At 38.4% G+C, this 26,046-nt stretch overlaps 1 protein-coding gene across 1 annotated transcript in view; it reads right to left on the bottom strand.

Annotated features, from left to right (window-relative positions):
* NUP133 (nucleoporin 133) overlaps positions 1-26,046 on the bottom strand; it is a 54,384-nt gene that overhangs the window by 27,350 nt on the left and 988 nt on the right. Inside the window, exons 2-15 of the mRNA XM_065589977.1 lie at positions 23,196-23,314; positions 21,544-21,647; positions 19,581-19,688; positions 14,542-14,673; positions 12,519-12,689; positions 10,026-10,181; positions 9,870-9,940; positions 9,110-9,257; positions 5,947-6,091; positions 4,425-4,582; positions 3,537-3,647; positions 1,767-1,879; positions 735-850; positions 353-513 (exon numbers count right to left, since the gene is read on the bottom strand). Of these exons, the coding sequence (XP_065446049.1) occupies positions 353-513; positions 735-850; positions 1,767-1,879; positions 3,537-3,647; positions 4,425-4,582; positions 5,947-6,091; positions 9,110-9,257; positions 9,870-9,940; positions 10,026-10,181; positions 12,519-12,689; positions 14,542-14,673; positions 19,581-19,688; positions 21,544-21,647; positions 23,196-23,314 (1,813 nt within the window). The remainder of the gene's footprint in view (positions 1-352; positions 514-734; positions 851-1,766; positions 1,880-3,536; positions 3,648-4,424; positions 4,583-5,946; positions 6,092-9,109; positions 9,258-9,869; positions 9,941-10,025; positions 10,182-12,518; positions 12,690-14,541; positions 14,674-19,580; positions 19,689-21,543; positions 21,648-23,195; positions 23,315-26,046) is intronic.

Raw genomic sequence — 26,046 nt, 5'->3', positions numbered from 1 at the left:
ATAGGCGTCCAAGGGAGTTTGTGGAATCCTCATCATTGGGGGTTTTAAAAACAGGTTGCACAAACACCTATCAGCAATGGTCTAGGTTTACTTGATCCTGCCTCAGAGCAGTGGGTTGGACTTGATGATTTCTCAAGGTCCCTTCCAGTCCTACATTTCTATAATTCTATATTTAGAAATAATTCTTATGTTTTCTTTATTTCTCTTTCCTGTTCTTTATGAAACAATACTGCATTCTCGACAACTTTCCCTTGCTTACTAATACTCAGAAAAGTAGGGTTGGACTCAACTTGCTAAATTCTGGTCTTGGTTTTTTTCTGGAGTGTTTCGCTTAATCAATGTAATTTGATACCTTTATGATGTTATTCACGTCGACAACTATCTGGGCCCACTCAATGGATTCAATTGGTGTATCCTTCAAGATTTGCTCCTCATGATCTAATAAGCATTCAAAGATCGTATCTATCTGGGATACCTGTAAAACATACAAAAATATTTGCACTGAACACAAGCCTACCCATTATCAGGTGATGTGTGACAGCCAAATGATTACTATCTATGAAAATATTGAAGTATTAACAGGATCTTGATTAAACAGCCTACTGGAATACAAAAAAGTATTAAACATTTATATGGATATTGAAAACATTCAGTTATCTTCTCAAAGAAAGAAATCCGGTTGGTCTGGCAAAATTCAACTTTTGTAAAACCATGCTGTATTTTATCCCAAATACCGTTTACCTCCATATCATTAACTACTTTCTCTTTCAACATTTGTTCCAAGATCTTGCATACAACTGAGGTATGACTAAGACCTGCAGTTTCCCAGATCACCTTTTCCCCGTTTTGCCTAGAGGGGAAATCCTCTGTGTTTAAAATCTTTTTGTTACCCTGTAAAGTTATCTTCCATCCTGATTTTACAGAGGTGATTCTTTTATTTTTTTTAAATAAACTTCTTTTAAGAACCTGATTGTTTTTCAGTGTCCTAAAGACCCAGGGGGTTTGATCTGTGCTCACTTTGTAACCAATTGGTTAGAATATTATTCTCAAGCCTCCCCAGGAAAGGGGGTGTAGGGGCTTGGGAGGATTTTTTTGTGGGAGGTAGGGATCCAAGTGGCCCTCCCTGAATGTTTGTTTAAATCACTTGGTGGTGGCAGCGATACTAAGGGTAAGGAAGAAATTTGTGCCTTGGGGAAGTTTTTAACCTAAGCTGGTAGAAATAAATTTAGGGGATCTTTCATGAGGGTCCCCACATCTGTACCCTAAAGTTTAAAGTGGGGAGGAAACCCTAACATAGGTACTATATTAGCAATTCTCCAGTCATAGGGTACAACCGCCAAGTTTAAGGATTCATTAAAAATTCTTGCCACTGGGCTTGCAATTTCATGTGCCAGTTCCTTTAATATTCTTCGATGGATATTATTTGGGGCCTCTGATTTGGTCCCATTAAGCTGTTTGAGTTTGACTTACATGTCAGAGGTAGTCATTTCTACTTTCATATCCTTGTTTCCATAAGCCATCCTGCACTACTCCCAAATTCCTCATTACCCTTATTAAAAACTGAGGCAAAGTATTTGTTTAGTTGTCACCTACCATGGCTCAGATTATCCATTCCTTCTCATATCTGGTACCATTTGATCCAATAACATCTTTCTAAAATAATGGCTCACCTTCACGCGGTTTAGCTCATCACAGCTTCCATTTACCACTCCTAGTTTGCACCCTCACCTCTTCGCCCTGTCCTTCCAACTCTCATCAAATCATACCTCCCTCTTATCTTCAGTCTCTTAACTGCCATCTTCCTCTTATCCCCTTCCTTCAGTTTCTCTACAGCTGCTTCCTGCTCTCCTTCCTCCAAAAACACTACTAACCCAGTAATCTATTGCATACCCCCATATCCTTTCATCATCTTCCCTTTTCCTGCATTATTCTGCAAAACCATGTCTCATTCTACAATTTATTTCCCACTCTAACACTGGCTCTCTCTCCGACCCTGGCACCATCCTCTGATGGTGATTTCTCCTCCCAGCTGCCCAGGTGGCAGCTGTGTTTGTTGCTCTCCTGCCAGTTCCAACAATTCCTCACTTTCCCCTTCCTTTCTGAAGTACACACCTAACTATCCACCCATCCCTTCTTGCCACTGCTGTCATTCATCATTCCAGCTTGCTCTCTCACCCTTCTCCTTTCTCTCCACCTAACTCTTGACTCTCTTCCTAGTTCCACACCATTAACCTTCAGTTTCAGCTTCCATGTTCGTGAGCCTCACTGTTTCATGTTCTCTTACTAATACCCTTGCTCAACCTGCTGTCACAAATCAATTCCCCCATTAACCTCCATGGTTGCAACTTTCTACACCAAGAATTGAGCTCAATGATTTCTCTCTTCCCGGACTAATTCAGGTCCTCCTCCTTGTATTTAAGGATCTCCACAACTCAATTTCTTATCTCTCTACTTCGCCTGACAGTCCCCTTCATGCACTTCTCCCACACAAATCTCTGTCTTTCTCATGCAGCCCCTTATGCCTGGAACCCTCTTTGACTCTCTTCCATGCCTCCATCCTCTCTTCAAAGTCCTTTCTCCAACCTCAATTATTCTAGGAGGCTTAGTTTTATAGATTATAGATTACTATATTCTTTCTAGTCTAATATAAAAAATGTAAGTCTGCAGCCCTGAAGACATCTGCACAAATCACTAAGCAAACAAACTTACTGTTTTCACCCTTGGGTCACTCCACCCTTTCCAGTGTTTATCTCCTCCTCTTGTTTTTGTCAATTTAGATCACACATTTATCAGGGCAATGACTATGTTTTGAGAAGCATCATGCACATTCATGGCACTATATAAAAAATATCTTCTAAAGTAATACTGAAAATTGCCCATTTAAATGTAAATAAAATAGTCAGGATTTTTCCATTCTTCCCTAACTTTCTTCACCAATGCCAGTTACTGAGAGGACAAACAAAATTTTAAGCTTAAAATAGCTTTACTTTGTGTCAATCAGATCATTAATACCAGCTCTGGCAGGTTATAGCTGTAAAAATGACTATACAAGTCTGCTCATTTCTAACATGGATCACTGCCTAGGTGGTCCAAAAATGCCAACTATTTCATGCGATAATTTTTTTTAAAAATTGGTTCTTTTTACAAAATCTCATGTGATTTTTTTAACCACAAAAAACTAAAAACTGAAAAATGTTTTTGAAAACCAAACAACATTTTTACCAATTTTTTGTGGGGTTTTTTTGTTTGTTTGTGTTGGGTTGGATTGGGTTTTTTGGGGCTGTGGGATGTGTGTGTTGAAAATCCAGAAAAATTCAACCAATACGAAAAGCATTTCAGGGAAAATAAAATAGCTAGTCAAAAAAAAAATTGTCAATAACAATTTACTCAACAGTGTCCAAGGTGTGCACACACTTTTCTAGAAAAGGAATATATTAAATATGAGTCCATTGTGATTTTTAATTAATCAGCATGAATTTTATTTTTATCAAGAGAATCCCTTAATTAAAAACAAACTTGCCCTCTCTAGTAAATCAACATAGTGACTCCTCATACCTGCAGTACTGTAGAAAAGCAGCTTTCAGTAATTTAGTTTTATCCTCTTGTGCTATAATCTCCATTCTACTGGTAGCATCAAATGCAGAACCCTGAAATGTAAAGTAAAAATTTAGACCGAAGGACACATAGGTAAATACAAACCTCATTATGGAAGGAAAGTAATCTTTCTAAAATAACAATGGTTTAGGATTATAATAGACAGGCCAAATCTAAAGTTTTTATTCCTGTGGGATGTTCTTGCTGATCACAACAACAACAAAAGAGACTGGGGGCAAAGGTAACAGGATCACAGTTCAGAAGCTGTGCAGATTGATCTAGCCAAAGTAATGGTCATGAGATTCCCTCTATTATGAGGTACCACTACAGCAACTGATCCTAGAGGGTAAGACAAATGGGATAATGACCAATTCATTCTTAATTATTAGCTAACTAAAGAACTGGTCAGCCCCATACTAAAAGCCCAGCTTTCCATCTCTCTCTAAAAAATTTTGGGCAAAAGATTCTACTTTAGAAAAATATTCTTGACAAGGTAACTCATCTGAGATTTTAAGTAAATGCATATTGTATAAAAGTTAAATATGGACATGTGAAAAAACTTTTTTCCAGTCTAAAAAGAGTTGGTTACTTGATAAAAAAGTAGACTTAAAGTAGCACATTATTCAAATGAGTAGAGCTGGCTGACAAATATCAATTTGACTGGGAATTTCAAAATATTGTAAAAACTGTTTTGGGTTTTGAAAATTTGTTTTCAGTTAGATCTATACAAAAATTAAAATTTTCTGTGAATGAAATTGTGAAGGTGAGTGAACTCTAGGCACACTTTCTTTTTGCGTTACGAGGTTTTGAATTTTCATACTAAATATTACCTCATTGTTTGGTCCAGCTACAGAAGATGACAGGGAATCCTCAAGGTCTTCAGGAAGCACAGACACATTTTCCCTAGAAAAGATGGCCACAAGCCCACTTTTTCTGGTGAAAAAAATGGGAACTCCAGTGTAAGAACCTGCTCCTAAAATGCTATCACCTAACGGGAAGGAAAAACAAGACATTTAATAAATAAAATGATCATATAATGCTGCATTCATAGCTTGATCTTCAAGTAGACATTTACTACATTTTCCCATGAACCAGCTAACAGCAGTACTTCACAACAGACTTGATCATTCAAACAAACGATAAGACGCACTGCAGATTACCAAAATGATATGAGGTAATAACTAAGCAAACAAACCTAATTTTAGAAAAAATCCAAAGCAGATTCATAAAATATTCTCACATATTAAAGTAAGTCCGGCTTTACTTCATGTTATACACCATACTATCCTAGTAAAAGAACTGTCCTATAAAATACTAATAGCAGATTTCACTACAGTGGTCTACTCAAATCTTTGATGAGAAGTGGAATTAAATTTCCAGGTGGAGAGAGAGACTTGTTTGGTTTGCAGAGAAGCCTTCCTCTGCAACATGGGTTTAAACCAGCAAGTGACATGTGTAAATGGTGGATTCTCTGTAACTTGAAGTCTTTAAATCATGATTTGAGGACTTCAATAACTCAGCCAGAGTTTAGGGATCTATTACAGGAGTGGGTGGGTGAGCGAGCTTCTGTGGCCTGCAATGTGCAGGAGGTCATGATCATGATGGTTCGTTCTGACCTTAAAGTCTATGAGTCTATCAGAATAAGCAAGATTTGGTGGTATTTAAATATAGGGCTCCTATGTACAGTTACACAATGTCATCTTATTTTCATTTTCTGTCTCCTGTCAAGTGAGTTTCAATCCCATTTTTAGAGTAAAATCCCAGACTTTTTGCAAGCAGTATATGAATAAAAATATACTCAGCACTTATATGTGTGTGTGTATATACACCTCTACCCTGATATAACGCAACCTGATATAACACGAATTCAGATATAACGCTGTAAAGCAGCGCTCGGGGGGGGGGAGGGGCCTGCACGCTCTGGTGGATGAAAACAAGTTCGATATAACACGGTTTCATCTATAACGCGGTAAGATTTTTTGGCTCCCGAGGACAGCGTTATATTGGGGTAGAGGTGTATATATTCAAAATTGTTTGCACAAACAACTTATTATACATTTCACACACAGGGAAGCTGAAGCAAAGTGGTAAAGTGACTGGCTGCAGGCCAGAGAAAGAACTAGCAGCAACAACTAACATTAGAGTTCAGACCTTTGACTGCCAAACCTTTGTTCATTCCATCAGCCCATGCTGCCTCAATCTTTAGTTTTGAGGTAACTGGGGATCCTTGAATGAAGGAACAGAATGCCAAAACATATGGCTCAATCTAAATACAGTTTGGAATGAAGAAAAATTGTGTCAATATGGTTAACTAAGTGAATTAATACAAATTAAGTTTCCTATTGCTATTACCTTGTGCACCAAAAAAAATTTTCTCCTGTGGTAAAGAAATTCTTCCAGTTCCAGTTGAACAAGCAAAGACCTCATCTTCAGTATACAGGTAGGCAGCATGGCTAAAGAAGTCTGGGACCACGAAACAGCACATCAGTTCTTCAGACTACAAGTGTCCAGAAGAATGGCAGAATATACAAATAAACAATATTTAACACTTAATATAGCACTTTAAAAAAATGTTCAAAAAGTTGTACAAACATGAATATCTGCCTTTTCTTAATTTTAACATGACAGACACATCGATCACAAATGTATTTTAAAAGGATCCCTATTTCTATTTCTAATTTGCTCTGAATATTTAAGATCTGTTTTGTCACCTGCTAACTCCAAAGAGATGGAGGTATATTTTCACCAGAATAGAAAAGAGGTGAACAAATCAGTAATTCAGCAGCCATTAGACACTCCTCCTAATGTAAGAACCAATTTTAAAATTGACACCATGGAAAAAATATCAGCCATATAAAGTTAGGTCAAAGCTAATATTCATGAACGTAAAAGCTTAATTAAAGAGACATTGACACTTCATGAAACATTTTTTGTGAAGTGTCAGTTGAGTAAGCAAATATACTTTAAGCACACTGTGGATTTCTGTTAGAAATCTGCAGTACATCTGTAACCAAAGATTTGATTGCTGAAAACTAGGTATAGATGGGTTTAATTATCAAAGATATTCAAGATTATTGGTATTAGAGAGGCTAGTAAAACAGGCTGATGTATCAAATAACAGAGTAACAGAGGGTCCTGTGGCACCTTTAAGACTAACAGAAGTATTGGGAGCATAAGCTTTCGTGGGTAAGAACCTCACTTCTTCAGATGCAAGTAATGGAAATTTACTTGCATCTGAAGAAGTGAGGTTCTTACCCACAAAAGCTTATGCTCCCAATACTTCTGTTAGTCTTAAAGATGCCACAGGACCCTCTGTTGCTTTTTACAGATTCAGACTAACATGGCTACCCCTCTGATAAATAACAAAGTGTATACATTTTTTAAAAGCTAAGATTCTGAGCAAAAAAAAAAAAAAAAAAAAAAAAAACCAGCAGAAGCCAGGAAATTTAAATTCAAAGCTGGTCTGGTTTTTCTGTTCTTATCAAAAGCATGAGGTTCTAAAATATCAACAAGCCAGACAGCAGCGGAGGCAAAGCCTCTTTTTTGAGCATATGATTGCATCTGAGGGGGAAAGAAGGATATGTATATTGGGGATACTAGATGGAATTCAGAACCTTCAGCTGGCTTTGCTGAGCATCAGTACAAGGTATAAAAAAAATAAAGAAGCAACTGGAGACTAGAAAATGAGTTCAGTATATACAGCACAAGATACCCTATAAAACAATCTACAGCAGTGATACTGAAACTGAGGCTCACGAGCCACAAGTGGCTCTTTAAAAGAGTCTACTGCAGCTCTTTGCAGTACATGATATTAAAACACTGATTTAATTATTAACCAATCTAAGTTATTAACCAATTGTAGCTGATAAAATACTTAGTCATTTTGCTGTGAGAATAATATTTATTTCCCCCGTCATACTGTTTAAGTATATAGTACTATAGTAAATGAAACAATGAATTCACACTACTGAGGCTCTTTAGGGTAATGTTGATCGCTAATCTGGCTCCTGAACTACTAAGGTCTGAATATCACTGATTAACGGCATATAAATCCATGTAACCAGGTAATGTCCAAATCTCACAAAAGATTCATTTTAAAATAAAGACAAGAAGATTCCCATCTGGCTGAAATACTCTTCAAGTATCCTTTTTTCTTCTTACTCAGTATTATTTAACTGCTTTAAAAGCTCTAAAAAGACAAAGATCAAGCTTTAAAATTAAAAGCTCTCTCAGCAATAGCTTTTAACCTCTAAGTCAGGGATTCTAAACTTTTTTCTTTCTGAGGCCCCCCCCAACATGTTATAAAAACTCCAGGGCCCAGTGTGGGGGGACTTGGGGCTCCAGCCGCCAGGCAGGAGAGCCCTCACGCACAGGTGTAGTTTGACTTCTATTGGGGGGGGGGGCCAGGAAGGGAGTGCCACTGACCTCAGCAGGCCACCCAGCCTGTCTGGGTTGTGGGGAAGAGGGGGTGCAACCAAACATTATAACTCAAAGGGGGGTGGCTCAGCTCAAAAAGTTTGAAAACCGTTCAGAGGGCAGGAGGTAGCTAGGTGTTGTGTGCAGGCGGGGTGGTAGCTCAGAGTGCAGGGAGAGGGGTAGCTAGGGGCTATGTGCCTGGAGTGCCTCCCCACCCTGCGGTCGCTGCTATCCTTTACCAGCTGCGTGAGCAGTCAAAGGGGGCTGGGAGCTGAGGAGCAGCCGCAACCCCAGGCGCCAGCAGCAGGAGGAGGAAACAGGGGAACACCATGGAGTAGCCTCTGCCCCACACTGCCCGGCTCCAGCTTCCAACCTGGCCAAGGGTGGGGCCTCAGGTGTCTGGGGGAGAGAAGGAAGTGGGGGGGTGAGCGTGGAGTTGCCCCCGTGACTTCCCTGCTCTGGTTAAGGCACTGCAGTTTGGGGGGGCAACGCCCCCATAACCACCCATGGACTCAGGGCATTAGCCTCAGGGGGAGTGTCAGGGCACCAGGGCTTTGGTCCCATGGGGGCACCAGGGCTCGGGACTTTGGCCACGGGCCCTGCAGCCCTCCTGAAATGGCTCATGGACCCCCAGGGCACCAAAGACCCCCAAGTTGAAAACCGCTGCTTTAAGTTTTACTCTTAACTTTTCTGTATTTGCTGTCCATTTTCAGCAAAATTCCTTCAGCCTTCTCCTTCAGATTCAAGACATTGAGGATGATTTACTTCATAATTCATGCAAAATTGATTTTATAATAAAGCTGCTTACAACAGAGAGATAGATGGCAGTATGTAGAGGGCAAGATAGTAAACCTAAACAATATGAAATATCTCAGCAATAACACTTGTGAAAAAGGAGAGAGTTTCTGTGGGCTTTTACTTTATATATTTTATATGAAATTTAAATATTTTATATTGAACTTTAGTTACTGCTCTCATCAAAAGCTGTTTATATTAATTCTCAGGAAAAGAAAACACACACAAAACATGTTGCCTGTATACATTATTTCCAAGACCAATTCCAAATTTACTTTAGAGCAAAGGTCCAATGACTCCATACCTGAAAGGGTGGATTATATTGGGTGACCTCCACAACAACATCATCAGACACGTGGTAACCTTTATCCTCCACTGTTATGAGAGTGTAATAGGTGAGACATGGACTGTCTCCAAGATGCCATGCTGCAGCCAAAATTACCAGTCCATCACTATTAATTGAAAAAGCACCACACAATAAGTACATGCACCATGGTTCAGAATACAGGAACATAAGTAGGACACTACATACATAATATTTTCAGGTATCCAATGTATTAGAAAAGTGTATTTTTATTAAACAGGAACTTTAGTCTCCAACTTAAAACAGTGAGGGGGTATATGGAGTATTTTGTTGTTTTAATGCTCTTAATGCAACAACAATAGTTTTTAGAAACTGAAAATCTGTGGAAAACTAAATTCCCATCAAGCTGTTTAAGTAATATCAATAGAAGCCACAGACCAGTTATTTTGGTTAGCTGACATAGAAGTTATATTTGGCTTACCCAGCCTCCTGGAAAAAAACATTGCGAAGAAAATTATAATGAAATGACAGAACCTTAATAGGATTATTCTGTGTGAAGAATTCTTAAAACCATTAAGTTACTAATGCTATCACATCTAATACAATTAGTTAGTTGCACTGAGGAGTCTGTTTTGTCACCAACAGCATTCAGAGTAATTAAAATCCCAATCATTTACATATAAAACAATGTAGGAAAATAGAAAGCACTATCAAATCAGCACATGGTTCATCTCTTGCTAGACAGAATGCTCATGCCTACCGGTTTCGCTGCAAATCCAAATACTGAACGTTGACTCCTCCTTTAATATCTTCATAGCTACTTTCAGAGCCCTGTAAAAGACACTAATTTATACTGACAGAAACAAAGCAGCTAACTACCAATTTCATTTTATTTTTCAAGTTTACTGCCTCTTACCCAAATTGCATCTGTGATGTGTTCTTTAAGGATTCTGTTGATATCCCAGCTGAGAACTTGACGTTCAGTAGAATCGTCTATCTCCCATTTGTTTAGATTTGAACTGGTCAGTGCATAAAAGCTTGATCTCTCTTTGTCCCAAAGAACACTAGAAAGCTGCATTAACCAAAAAAAAGAAAAAAGAAAAAGAAAAAGCAAGCTCTGTGAGTTAAAGTATGTTCTTACTATTCTGATATATTGTGCCACTCCACTCTTAATTTGATAAGACTTATGCATGCTCAATTTGACAATTATTATTACTTTAGTGCCTACGAGCTCTGTTCATGGACCAGAACCCCATTATGCAAGGGGCTATATAACCACAGGATAAAAAGATGGTCCCTGCCCGAAAGAGCTTACAATCTCTGCTTTAACTATGATACAAGATTTAAGTATCTAAATAATTCCAGACAGAAGTCTTAGTTTATGGGATAGAAAAAAATTGCAAAAATATTTTTCATGCTCCTCTCCAGCTTTTGTGAAATTCACATACAAAACTTGAGTTGATCCACAACCACTGGCATCCCTTTATCTAGGGAGAACCTATGAGTTACTAATAGTTTCTCCATTGTCATTCAATTTGCCCTGCATCATTCTCTGCACATCTCATGTGTATACCAGGCTATAGTTCAATGTACACTTTAAAAATCATGCTTTGCGTGATGCAAGGACCTGAAAGAACATTTGCCTAATGAAGTAAACATGTTATAGATGCACTGGAAATGGGGCACGGTCTCCACAGAAGTGATGCATGAGTCTTTGTGCATTTGAATGTTAAGACTGCAGCTCTCCAGATAGACAAAAGGGTATTTTTTCCTATGACTCTAGTAAGGTGCATGGGATAGGATGTTTTGCTGATGTTTAACTTAACAGATTTTTTTTTTTTTTTAATATGAGTTGTACGGTTAAGAACTCAAATCATAAAATGCCAAAGGTAATATTCACATGCAAGTTAAACTATGCCCTTCCGTATGGATATGCATGACAATATGATCACAAAATAAATCACAAACAACACAAATAGATGTCCATATAACCTTGAAAAGTGGATATGATATAACATGAAGCAAATGGCACAGGGCCTGCTTCATTCACTGCTCATCTTGTATGTAAGTGACTTTCAGAGACTGTCAGCATAAGCAGAGTATATACACAAAACTACAAAATGCCACACATCTGGTTTTACAGAAAACTGTACATTGTATTTGATAAATGGTAAATGGACAAATAATTAAAGACTCTTAGAATACACAAGTACCACTACACTGGATACAACCTTAACTTTGGCATTTCCTGACTTGAATGATAATACTGCACAGTAAAGCACACACTAAAGTTTCTTTCGATTAACTTAAATGAGTCTTCCTGTGGTGAAAAGCTTAAAAAATACACAAGCACTCAGCAATTAAATTGCTAGATCAGGTATGGTATGGACCAGAAAGGAAGACAATATGTTGTGTAAGACTAATGCCACTCCACAAAATAAACAAAGGGGCCACAGGCTGTTGAGAAATACCACATCTAGATAGGTTTCAGAGTAGCAGCCGTGTTAGTCTGTATCCGCAAAAAGAACAGGAGTACTTGTGGCACCTTAGAGACTAACAAATTTATTAAAGCATAAGCTTTCGTGGACTACAGCCCACTTCTTCGGATGCATACAGAGTGGAATAAATATTGAGGAGATATATATACACACATACAGAGAGCATAAACAGGTGGGAGTTGTCTTACCAAGTCTGTACTCCTGTTCTTTTTGCACATCTAGATAGGATACCAACTATAGTTTGCTTATTCAGTTACCACAGGGATAATCTATGACAAATGAATAGGAGGGACAGTAGTACACTCCAGTTTTCTAGGCTTTAAGCCACTCGGTGTTTGACAACCGCAACGCAGGGAATCTTCTGGGAAGCATATGAAATACCAATTCTGGAACACAAATCAGGTTGAGGACTCAAGTCCAAGTGATCATACTGAACGCAGATCATCCATTTAATGAGCACACAGATGCTATGATTTCTGAGAAAATTTAAAAACAGTTGCAAGATAATTATTCCTTCCTGTTTACAACAGTGCTGTAAAGCACTGGTTTTCTTTAGGGGTCCGCAGACTATGTCGAAGAGGTCTGCGAAAGGTTGTCGTTACTAAAGAACAGTGGTTTTCAACTTGGGGTCCACAGACTATGTTTAAGATTTCCAAAGGAGTCCGCACCTCCATTCGAAATTTTTCAGGGGTCCACAAATGAAGAGATTGAAAACCACTGCTGTAAAGTATTTCTTTTTAAAGCCTTACTGAATATAATTGGTATGGAGTGGGTTTCAGAAGTTCTGTATCCTGATACAGTATATCCTTAAGTAGCAGTGAGTGAAAGGGGAAGGAAGGAGTGAGACAATAAGTTGGCATTATAATTAAAAAAAAATAATCTATTTATAATAATTTATTTCTTGAACTTACCGCAGCATCATTACTGGGAGATAAAATCCCCAAGAGAGAGGAGACTCTTCGGCCAATTCCAGAAAACATGCCCTGTCCCTGTGGCAGGACATGCTGATAGATCTTACCAGAACTGTCTGGTATCAATCGAACTAGCTGGCCCCTGGAAGATGATAAAACAAAACTTCCTCCCTAATGAAAAGTAAAAATGCCTACATTAAACACACAAAAGACACACCACCAACTTTCAGCAACAATTACTGTCAAATAAGGATTATTTGTACCAGGCTAGGAGAAAACGGGATTGGGAACACAGCCATCGTTGCTACTGCACAAAGAACCTGAGGGCTAGCAGAGATATACCATGAAACATTTTTCCAGCAAATTAATTTAAAGCTCAGCTGGCTCTAAAAGCCTGGGGAAAACTTTACTTGGATAAAAATGTCAGCTTTCCAATAGGCCATGCTCTTTACCTGGAAATTATAAGACATTACATAAAAACTGAAATGTATCAGATGTTTTAACAACTATTTATAGTTCTTCCAAGGCTTAAATTATGACATATAGCACACAATATATGTGTTAGGTTACTCATGTTTAAACTAATATTTACCACATTTTTTGAAAAACTGTTTTATTGATCAGAAAAATTGTCCACCTTTAATGAACATTTTTACCAACTATTATTTGTGAACTTAATGCTCATTTTCATAATCTTCTTATTAGGAACTGCTCTGCTCCATAACAAAAAATTCTTTCCAAGGGTAGCTTGCTGTTTTCACTGAAGTGCCCTGACCTACGTAGGACACATCACAACTAACTGCATAAGAAAATATCCATCAGACTATGTTGTGAAACTTATTTCGGTATCTTTTAAAAATGATTTTGGCAATAATGAATGTAGTTTTTGTAAAAGATGCCAGATTGTTTGTAAAAGGAAATGCAGCACTATTTGGCAATAGTAGTGGAGAGGACAGGGACAGGCTCACCTCTTGTGCAAAGTCATTGACTTCAATGGTGTTACATGTGAGATGAATATAGCCCATACTGTGAAAAACACATTACGTAGAAGTATTGAAAGAAGTCTGTATCAAGCAAATATTAAACTGGAGTTCAACAATTATTAATCTTCTAAACACTGCACAAGATTTATCCTATGTAATTACATTTCAGTCAACAAAAATTGCAAAGCTAAAATTCCATGTAATGTTTTCAAACGAATGTTTACACTTCTCAAAATGCAGTGGTATAGTTCCATTTGAACTTTTCTCGAGTCTCAGTTTACCAATTTAGCAAATCTAGTGCTTCAAATCTCTGAGATGCCTGCACACACACTTTCAATTGCTTTCATTTTCTGACAGATGCTTAATTCTTTTATTAGACTTTTTAAGTTAAACAAGCAACAGATGTGTTGTTTTGGGATGTTTCAATACTCACTGCTAATCAAAAATGTTACATATAAATATACTAATTCTGCCTTAAAGGGAAAATCATTTTATTTAAATTAGACCTCGGATGTGCTAGGTTTTAGAAGTTGCAAGTAATTTTTACACAAATGCAGATAAAAATTTTCCAACAGAGTCAATCTGCTGACATCTGAAACACTTATGTGTAATTGTTCATTTAGTTAAGTGAAAAAAATTCACAATTCCTTAGTAAACATAACAGGTTAAAAAAGAGAATATAAGTAGTCCTACCACCATTTTAGCTTTGCAGTTTACTCCTCTTACATCTAATTTCTGAACTGGGATTTATAAAAATATATATATATAGTTTAACAAGCACATGCACAAAATAATTCTCTGTTCGTGTTTGTCATATTCTGGAACTTTTGGGAGGAAAGGGATCTTGCTCTCACTCATGGTGGTCTCGCCTCTGTCAGTTCTGTGAAGTAACCCATAATGAAGTTACATAGTTCACTCTGCAACTGTTCAGTTTATTAAAGTTCCTAGGGGTTTAGGACTTGATGCTCCAAATACTCTTTCCTGTTTCTAAGTTAGCAATCTAATTAATACTTTTGATGTAAACAGAATTTGTACTATACCTTTACAGCTGTTAGAAAACTGCACAGAGAGCCTCCAAAGTCTGTAAAAGTCTCCGTATAGGAACCTTCATGCACAAGGCTGGGCCAATAACGTACAAACCCTTCGCTGGTGGCAACCATTGCTGACAGAGACTTGAAATTACAGAAAAATAGTCAACACATGATATAGATGGACTATAATAAGGATGAAACTTTTTATTTGAATATTAATCTCTTTTGAGTGTCCCAGAGGTTAAGCGGGTAAAAACACAAAATTGGTAAACATATACATACATACACACAGAACTAAAGCGCATTCAGGGGAGAGGAGGAGGATTATGTAAAAATGGAAACTTCTAACTCAACAGATGTATATACTGAGTCATGGCTGCTTGTCTTACTGACAAAAATAATTTTTACTACTTTTTACTGCAGATTGTCTAGCAGGGCCAATATAGCTATGGAGTGCAAGTGAGATTTGTTGCTGTAAGAACCAGCAAAGGACTTAAGTTCCAGATGCAAAATCTTTGTTACATGTGACCCCAAAAACTCAGTTTGACTAATATCCAATGTCAGCTGGCGAGGCTGACAGTTAGAGGAAAAAAATCTTTTTACCTGTAAACCAAAAAAATTGTTTTGGAGCCATTAAGAGAAACATAAAACTCTACAATGCCTTTTTTACAAATGTATTCTTTAGAGAATAAGCACACAAACTCTCAAATGTTTCTATCAGGATGTTTTGGGTGAAGAGTTCTTCACTCTAGGATTCACTCTCCCTGGAGATCCACCCAAAGCCAAGTACAAAGAATGGTGCAAGTGCATTTATCCAAGTAAAGATCTGGACAGGAAGCACTACGTCTCATCAACTGATTGCCCAAAAATCACAAAACAATAAGAACATAATAATGGCTGTAATGGGTCAGACCAATGGTCCATCTAGCCCACTATCCTATCTTCTATCAATAGCCAGTGCCAGATACTTCAGAGAGAATTAACTGAACAGGGCAATTGATTCATCCCCCGTTGTCCAATCCCAGTTTATAGCAGTTGGAGATTAAGGGCCATGGGGTTACATCTCTGACCATCTTGGCTAATAGCCATTGATGAACCTATTCTCCATGAATTTATCTAATTCTTTTGTAACCCATTTACACTTTTGGCCTTCACAACATCCCCGGGAAGGAGTTCCACAGGCTGACTGCATGTTGTGTGAAGTACTTCTTCCTTATGTTTGTTTTAAACCTGCTGTATATTAATGTATTTGTATCACCCCTGGTTCTTGTGTTACATGAAAGGATAAACAACACTTCCTCCACACCATTAATGATTTTAGAGACCTCTATCACCTCCCACCCATTGGTTGCCTCTTTTCTGAGCTGAATAGTTGGTCTTCTTAATCTCCCCATCATATGGAAGTTGTTCCATACGCCAATCATTTTTGTAGCCCTTCTCTTCACTTATTCCAATTTTAATATATCTTTTTTGAGATGGGGCAACCAGAACTGCCTGCAGTACTCAAGGAGTGGGCATACCATGGATTTACATAGTGGCATTAAGATATTTTCTTATTATCTATTCCCTTCCGAATGGCTCCTAACACTGTTAAGCTTTTTTGACAGTCACTGCACATTGAGCGGATGTTTTCAGAGAACTATCTAAGATGACTCCAAGATCTCTTTCTTAAGTGGCAACAGCTGATTTAGACCCCATCATTTTGTGTGTATAGTTGGGGTTATGTTTTCCAATGTGCTTTACTTTGCACTTATCAACATTAAATTTCATCTGCCATTTTGTTGCCTAGTCATCCAGTTTTGTGAGATCCCTTTGAAACTCTTTGCAATCATCTTTGGACTTAACAATCGAGTAATTTTGTATCAGCTGCAAACTCTGCCACCTCACTGTTTCCCCACTTTTCCAAATCATTTATAAATATGTTGTACAGCACTTGTCCCAGTACAGACCTTTGTTGGACTCCTGCTATTTACCTCTCTCCACTGTGAAACCTAACCATTTATTCCTACCCTTTCCTTCCTACCTTTTAACCAGTTACTGATCCATGAGAGGTCATTCCCTCTTCTCCCATGACTGCTTACTTTGCTTAAGAGCCTTTGGTGAGGAACCTTGTCAAAGGCTTTCTGAAAATCCAAGTACACTATACCTAACTCAATCATCCTTGTCCAGATGCTTGCTGACAACCTCAAAAAATTCTCATAGATTGATGAAGCATGATTTGCCTATACAAAAACCATGTTGACTCTTCCCCAACACTGTTTATTTCTGCACCTGATAATTCTATTCTTTATTATAATGTCAACCTATTTTCCTGGTACTGAAGTTAGGCTTACTGGCCTGTAATTGCCAGGATTGTCTCTGGAGCCTTTTTTTAAAAAATGGCTGTTACATTAGCTATCTTCCGGTCATCTGGCACAGAGGCTAGTTTAAGTAACAGGCTACATACCACAATTAGTAGTTCTGCAATTTCATATTTGAGCTCCTTCAGAACTCTTGGGTGAATATTTGTTCCAAAACCTCCTTTACTGACACCTCAATCTGAGACATTTCCTCAGATCTGTCATCTAAAAGAATGGCTCAGGTGTGGGAATCTCCCACACATCCTCTGCAGTGAAGCCCAATGCAAAGGATTCATTTCTGCAATGGCCTTGTCTTCCTTGAGTCCTCCTTTACCACCTTGATCATCCAGTGGCCCCACTGATTGTTTGGCAGGCTTCCTGCTTCTAATGTACTTACAGACATTTTTGCTGTTAGTTTTTGTGTCTTTTGCTAGTTGCACTTCAAATTCCTTTTTGGCATGCCTAATTATACTTTTGCACTTGACTTGCCAGAGTTTTTGCTCTTTTCTATTTTCCTCACTAGGATTTGACTTCCAAAGTTTTTAAAAGGATACCTTTTTGCCTCTAAATGCCTCTTTTACTCTGTTGTTTAACCATGGTGGCATTTTTCTGGTCCTCTTACTGTTTTGTTGTAATTTGGAGTATACAAGACGTTTTACTCTTGTGACTATTCCTTTTAATTTCCAATTAAATAGCCTCCTCATTTTTGTGTAGTCCCCCTTTTTGAAGTTAAATGCTACTGTGGTGGGTTTCTTTAGTATTTTCCCCCACTACAAGGATGTTAAATTTAATTACATTATGGTCACTATTACTGAGCAGTTCAATTATATTTAAAAATTTTACAGTAATTTATTTTGTAATGTTGTAATTTAAGAGGTCATTGAGCTATCCTTTGACCCAACCTCTTGCAGTTTTCCCACCACTAATATTCCCCTTACAGCCTTACTACTGTGGTCCACAAAGCAGTGATGTCTTTGCAAAACATACCCAGCTAAGGAAAGATGAATTTAATAATTTAGGCTTTCGCATGTTCTCACCTCTCATACTACTTCTACCATGATTAAACTGTGGCAAGAGTTAAAGGGGTCAAGTTTGGGGGGAGGGGTGTGACAGCAAAATGCTACTACCTCTTTTCACCACCTAGAAATTCAAGATGATGCCAGGATGGATGGCTTCTTCCCTTCAAGGACTAGCTGCTGATCTGACCCTCACTGAAAAGCTCTGGGTGCACTGAATGAATGCTGTGTACAACCTGAAACTGAAAACTGGCAACTATCTCATGTTCTTTGTGAACGGCAGTTACACACAATATAGTGCACAACAGTGCAATATAGTGTATACAGAGTTGATCCTGGGTTCTCATCCTCGCACAGTGCAAGAGGTATTTAGCAAAGCAGCAGGCCCAGGAAGGCAAATCTCCTATTTCTTTCAGTGTTGGATGGCATTCATAATGAAACTTAGGCAAAAAAACAGTTTTCATTTGCAGGCAGTCCACACACCCAGAATGAAAACACAAATAATGCATAACTTTTTCAGGAAGCACTATGTTCAAATTTCACTTGTCTGGACTAAATTATCGGGCATCCCACTGCTGAATGATGATATTTTCCCTAGTCTGATTTTTTTAAAAAAATTTTAATTAATCCTTTAAGAACTGCAATATAAGAAGTTTCTAATTACTACATTTAATTACCAAAAAAAGAATAATTCTTTTAAAACTATCTTAAATATATTAAACGTGAGCCTGCTATCTTGACAGTGATGTAGTTTATAACTAGGCTTGGCAGATTTCATTTCTTTTCCCTAACTTTAAAAATAAAAATCAATAAAAATGTTGATCATTTTTACAGTTGTGGGGAGTAGGGCTGAGGCTAGGGTTAGGGCAGTGCTGACAGCAGGGCGCTGCCTGTGCAGCCAATGGGAGGGCCAATGGAAGAGCAGAGACCCCCAGCCAGGACAGCAAAGATGACAAGGAGCCCCAAGCCACAGGGGACACCACCCCACTGCCGAACAGTTCCTGCCTGAGGATGGCTCCCACACTCCTGGCTTGTGAGTGAGTGCGACTGTGACAGCAGAGCTGCAGAGAGATCCCTACATGGACATTGACACCAGATCGCTACAGGCACAAGGAGCAGGGAAGGCTGTCATCCTGGTGGAGCAAAGCAGAGACCACCCAGCACTCCCAGCTGGTGAGTGAGAGTCCATGACAGCGGGGCTACAGAGGGCTCCCTGCACTGCCACATAAGCCTTTCAGCAGTGGGGTGGCCATGCCTGCAACCAGGGACTCTTCCTCTTCCTCACAGTCCTGGACAGAGATCTCTGCTCTGCCCTTCCAAGACTGCAGCCTCCCCCTGCACCTTGTGTGCAGGGATCAGAGGTCACCAACCCAGAGGCAGCACAGGGAGCCCTCTGCAGCTCCACTGCCACAGACCGACCCACTCACTCCCGTGACAGTAGGGCTGCAGAGGACTCCCTCCAGGGCCATAGGGCTGGTGACACCAGATCCCTATAGACACACTGACAGTTATCAACCACTGTTTTTTTCGTCAATTTCAGTGTGTCAACAGAAATCGATGTTTATTGACAGTTATTGATTAAAACTGAATCCTGCCAAGCCTAATTATAACACAGGGAATGCAGTTTCCAATGAATGAATGACAAAGAAGGATATTCATAGATGTTTTTTTTTTTAAATGTTAAGTTGCTTACTTGTAGAGAAGGTACTTCACTTGAGGTACTGAGGCAGGATATAGCTGCCAAGCTAGAACTCCATTGGAAATCACTGGATGGCAACTGTAGTTCCTTGCATACAGATAACTACAACGAGGAATAAAGAGCCACTATTATAAACATGCCTCAGACAAAGTCATTTGTATATCCATTTTACAAATTCTACTAATCTTTGTTCTGACAGTAGGTACTAAGGTAAAAGCAAATAATTAAATTACTCAAATTACATGAAACTACAGTAAAGGGTTTTAGAGAGGATTATCAGAGTACAGTCATATTTGTGTTAAATAAATACCCAGGCATGCTTCACTCCCATCCTAATGACAAATACAGGAACTCTAGATTCCAGTCTTCTGTCAACCAGACAGCAACTTGTGTCTGTCAACAAGCAGGCAATTGTTTCACTGAACTTATTTATTTATTAAAATGTCTTAAATGTGATTTATAATGCCAACCATTTTTCAGATGATGCTCCCTCAGCACTTGGAGAAATTCTTCAGGAGGTGAAGGCTGGAGAAGATACAACAGCCCCAGCTTGCCAGTAGTCTGAGGCTTCTCAGATAACCCATTGTTAAAGAACATAAATTCACCCCACCTTTACCCCCAATTAAAAAAAAAACATACAACTAACAACCTGGGCCAATCATTAGGTTCATCTGCACGTATGTCATTACTATGTCCCCAACCTTTCATTTGCTCTTGAGTCTTTTAGATTGAAAGCTCTAGAGTACAGACTATATCACTATCTGCTTCTATAGCACCCAGCACAATGGAGCCCTAATCCTGATTGGAGGGGGGAGGGGAGGGTTTGGGTGCTACTGGAATAAAAATTGTAAATAACAGAACTACTTTTTATTTTGCACTAATATGGGTTTACCAATCAGAACAATACTGTTAATGTATCAAGCACTCTCTTTTAAAAAATGTAAGCTCTGAATTTTGAACCAATTTTCTGCTTTTAAACTATCTTAAGTTCTAACATTAGGTGCCCATATGGAGTGTCACAAATGCCATTTTTAGCAAGATTGCCATAACCAGCTGATAGATCAGAAATGTATTTACACATTATTTTCAAATACAATTCACAAATTACACACGGTAAGAGTGCTTCTCAACACTACACTGGACAAAGCAGGTTTCTTTGAAGCCTTTTAGCCGGAACACTGGTTATACATTTTCAAGTACAAGATGGTAAAATCATCCAAAGAAATGTGCTTGAGAAAATTATGACTGTTGAATAGGGAAGGAAAATGTATCGGTAAAATCAGCACAGCTGCACCTGTCACTCTGGTATTGTGGACATTGTACTGTGAGAGTTATACAAAGAATACACGCTGCATTTGACTGAGGAGGAGAGACATATTCCCTATCATCAAGAGAGACTGGAGAATGCATCTCTATTCCTTGTTGTTATAACAACTACAGGCTCCTACAGATGTTAACTGCTATGCACTGAAGTGTTTTTTCGCTTAAGTGTTTTTTGGTGCATAGGTAAAATATTTTCTTGACAAAAGAAAATTAATCAAAACATCCACTCACAATACAAGAGGCTTATACAGATTCATTTCTCATGGCACACGCTGAAGAGCAGGCACAGGATTATCAAAACCAATCTTAATATATTAGCTAATTTCAAAAAACGTTATTTAAATCACTAGAGTGCATCTGCCTTGAGAGACACCTACTAAATAAAAAAAACCCAATATAATATTAAGGTTGCACAGAGAGAAAATACAAGAGTTAAGTTCTAACAGCAAGCTTTCACCTTTCTTATGGAGTTGCTACCACCAATTCGTACAAACCCATTCATCTTTTTCATGTGAGTTATGGGTCTCAGTTTGTCGACTATCCCTTGGGTCAAACTACAGAATTGAAAGACTTGCTCGATTAGCATAACACATACACACCCAATTTTTCATCATCATTTTGACAGCCCATTTACCTTAGCAACTGGTGATTGACCAATCTTCCAAATAATCAGCCTCTCTTTGTAGACTAGCCAGGCCCATCCACTTTCATCTACCTGCACGCTTAACGGGTCATCAGCTACATCCAAAAAGACCATATAAAATTTCATGAAGTAATAAGACTTCTAAAACTCTGTAGAATAATCTTTAAACTACCAAATCTTCGTTTTGGTAGGAAATGAGGAAACTTTTTTCTCATAGAGCCAATGCCACATGAAAAATTCTATGTCCTTTAGATAATTAAATGCAAGACAGTCATTTACCAAATATTGTTTAAAATACATTTCAATGCAACATACATTTCTCTCACAAAAGTTGAAAGTAAGTCACGCCAAGAAAATGACCCATTTTATTTACATCTTATTAGATAAGAATTGAGAGCAGCATAATCACTGAGGAAATTACTTAAAGTTATTGCAAATATAATGTAAATCTAAAACAGTGAACCATTATAAAAAAGAAACAGCAATGTAGAGAAAAATCTCTGAAGAGAGATTCTTGGTTTCAAGGCAAAGCCCATTTTCCTAGATTTTTGGAGAATGATAAGAAGATAATAACGAGTAGCTTTTTCTATTTATCTGCTGGTTTTATATCATTATGTGGGGTTGGGTTAAATCAAGCTGATGTATCTGTGTTTTAACAGTTTGGATTATGTGTTCTTAAAGAACTATTAAAGCACCTAAAGTTTGAGATAGGTACAAAATAAATGAAAAAGATAAAAAAAGATAGACATATACACAACTTGATTTCTTTACTCAATCCTTTGGATCTGACCCACACAATCCCCCTTTAGACACTATTTTAGGCATTTTTAATATGCCTCTAACTGTATTATCTAGGTACCAAATTCAAAATTGGGACTCTCATTAACTTTGTCCATAAAGGATCCAGCTCCTTCATCATTCCTAGATTCAGCTATTTATATTTGGAAGGGATTCTTTTATATTAGTTCAGCCTTTGTTATTGAGGTAAGACTTTTTCATAAAGTTTTGCATTGCACTCTCAAAACAGACCAGTTTTAGCTCATTCTAACCATTTCCAGTAGTGTGGTTCCCAAGTCTTGAATTTTAGAAGCCATTTGGATTTGTTATTGTTTTGAAGGTAAAAAATCTGGATCAATGGATACAGTCCAATTATGTATAAAAATATAGAATTGTGAACACATTCTATGCACCTATTCAGCATGACTGATGGCATCAACCAACAAGTGCAAAACAAGAAACAACTAAGGACGGTTGTCCTTTTTTAACTTAGGATTTTGAAGGTACTTGTTTTGCTTGGTCTGTATGATACTCTCAGATATTACAAATAAAACAAAAATAAAACAAAAATATAATGAAATAGTTCTGCTTTTCACAAGAAGTCTGTTACTGAATTAATTGATATCCAGATGACTGACATTTGAAAGAAAGTAGTTGAGTTGTTCTGGTCATAAACAATTACAATTTTACATGTTTTGAAGCTTACAAATGCTCAAACAAGTGACTTACTGTATGCAATTAAAAAGAGGTGCTATCTTCTCCTCCTCCTCACTCAAAAATCAACTATTTAAAAGTATAAAGAGATCACCATTTTTCCTTTAGCTAATCCAATTCCCATGCGGAGAAAAGAGAAATGCAAACCTTACCATCAGCCTTTCTTAGGGCCTCCATAACCTTAACAGGGAGAGAGGATCCAAAACTCTTAACATCATAGTTGATCGTCTCACTGGCTGAAGGATGTTGTATGACTCTTGTGGGTGTTGCTCTAAAAAAAAAAAAAATAAATAAAAATACACACAGCTGTGATTAATTTTCTACTATGTCTCCAGCAATTTTAATATATAATATTTATCTCATTTTTAATTGTTTAAAAGATAGATTTGATTAAATGGCCAGGTTTGTGAAAAAGGGGCACAAGTGCATATCTTAGGGAACACTCAAGACAAGTCAGTATATTAGGTTTCCCTTGTTGTATTAAGTTAGATGGAATAAATGGACCAAAGGTGTTAACATAATCCAGTCATAATCCAACAATAAACAAACAGTGTTAAACAAAGGCTATGTCTACACTACACAGCTTTTAGCGACATGGCTGTGTCGCTACAGCCGTGCTGCTAAGTCATGTAGTGTAGCCACTGTTTGTCAGCTTTCCTGCCGATAACGTGCTGTTCACCCTGGCGCTTGTCACGGCAAAACTGTTAGCTGGAAAGAGTTTTAGAAGGAAAAAAAAAACACTTTGTGAGTCTCTTAGATGGTATTAAAAATGGTAATATCTGTCCTGTTGGATAAAAGAGAAGAAGTTGGTTGGTACGAGCTGTAGCTGTTGCTGCTGTAAAAATGCAAAACTCCCTTCGGGGAAATGAAAATAAGTTACTTGAGATGGGCTGGAACTGATGTTATTCCTGCTGCAGTAAAAGTCAGACCCCGTTTTATCTCAGGTGGTGTCGGAGATATAGCTCGAGCTGGTAGGGGATAGCAATATCACCTGGATCGCTCCCTCTGACCCCATCTGGTCAGGACATCCCACAGGATTAGGACAAAGAAGGCCTGGGTCCCAGGAGACAGTGGGGTTGACAGCCATGAGGGTGAAGCTCACTCCAGTAGCCTCAGTCTGATCTTTGCTCTGTATTTTTCCCCCCAAAGACTCTCTCTTAAGGACCCAAAAAGGGTGTGAAGGTGGAATAGCTCATACCCCTCATTATTTTGTCCACCAATTAGGCCTAATATCTGATACACCAATTTTGGTACATAAATTTCCAGCTCCACATCTGTTTTTAACAAGCATAATTTCAACAGATTACGTCAATGCAGACTTTTTGGTTTTGACTAATCTAGTTTCTCTGTCTGGTTTTCTTGCATCTACTCCCATCAATATTTATTATTATAGGTCAGGTATTGGCAACCTTTGGCACGTGGTCCATCAGGGTAAGCCCCTGGTGGGCCGAGTCCGCAGGTTTGGCCAATCGCAGCTCCCACTGGCCATGGTTTGCTGCTCCAGGCCAATGGGGACTGCGGGAAGTGGTGTGGGCCGAGGGATGTGGTGGCCGCCCTTCCTGCAGCCCCCATTGACCTGGGATGGCGAACCGCAGCCAGTGGGAGCTGCGATCGGCTGAACCTGCAGATGCAACAGGTAAACAAACTGGCCCAGCCCACCAGGGGCTTTTCCTGACGGGCCACGTACCAAAGGTTGCCGATCCCTGTTATAGGTTATTGGGACATTTTATGAACTTGCACTTTTTACCGTAAAACTCTAAATTATGGTAAATTTGTAGGCTCAATTATCACAGCTCCTTCTAGAAAGTTGTTAGGTTGCTATTAGATTCCTTTCTACTATAATTGACTTCTTTACAAATTTTCCCTGCTTCTCAGCAGCGTGCCCTTTCCTTGCCAACAAGCCGGAAAACACTGCAATGGCATCTTTCAATCAGAAAGAATGAAAGACTATCTCTGTAACCCAAACCTGAAACCAAGGTCAGAAAGTGAGAATGGGCTGCCATGCTAAACAGGCTGAAAGTTCAGTCTAGCAATCCTCCAGGGCTGAAAATGTCATCTGAGCAACACTTGTCAGTCTCAAGAACAAATGACTACTTTTGAGATTGAATTCTAAAGTGTCATATAACTGTTCTGGATTTATAACACTTCTGACCTACGTGGGATAGGGAACAATGTACATTTTTTTGGACAGTGATTTTTTTAAATGCATGGAAACTTTGACAACCAGAGGCCCAAAAACTAAAAAGGTACAATTGACAATCATTCTAGACATAAAATGAATGGAAATCATCATATGCTAGGCTTCAGTTCACGTGACTTTCAGGGTTACTACCAGCAGCCACAAGATTACGCAAGACCTAACAAAGACCTGTGCCCCACAATCTTAGAAATGTCAAACAGAAAATGAACACTATAATGAGCTAAAGGAAACACTGTTTATCTGAATTATCGCAGTATTAGGAGCCTTAGTCATGCATAGGAGCTCACTGTGTAGCTGCTGTATGAACACAGAACAAAAAAACAATCCTTGCCCCAAAGTGCTTACAATCTAAGTGGGCAGACATCATGCTTACATCACCGACATTAGGAACGGGGCATCCTCTGCACAACGCCACAAAGAAATTGGGTAATGCACAAACCCCTGGGTGATCAATCAGATTACTTGTGGCACCTTAGAGACTAACAAATTTATTAGAGCATAAGCTTTCGTGGACTACAGCCCACTTCTTCGGATGCATATAGAATGGAACATATATTGAGGAGATATATGTACACACATATAGAGAGCATAAACAGCTGGGAGTTGTCTTACCAACTCTGAGAGGCCAATTAATTAATAGAAAAAAAACTTTTGAAGATAGCCCAGATTATCACTTCAAAAGTTTTTTTTCTCTTAATTAATTGGCCTCTCAGAGTTGGTAAGACAACTCCCACCTGTTTATGCTCTCTGTATGTGTGTACATATATCTCCTCAATATATGTTCCATTCTATATGCATCCGAA

The sequence above is a fragment of the Chrysemys picta genome, chromosome 3 (genome assembly GCF_011386835.1).
Source record: "Chrysemys picta bellii isolate R12L10 chromosome 3, ASM1138683v2, whole genome shotgun sequence".
Classification (NCBI taxonomy): Eukaryota; Metazoa; Chordata; order Testudines; family Emydidae; genus Chrysemys; species Chrysemys picta.
Note: the sequence above shows the minus strand (reverse complement) of the source record. Positions and strands in the feature narration are given on the sequence as shown.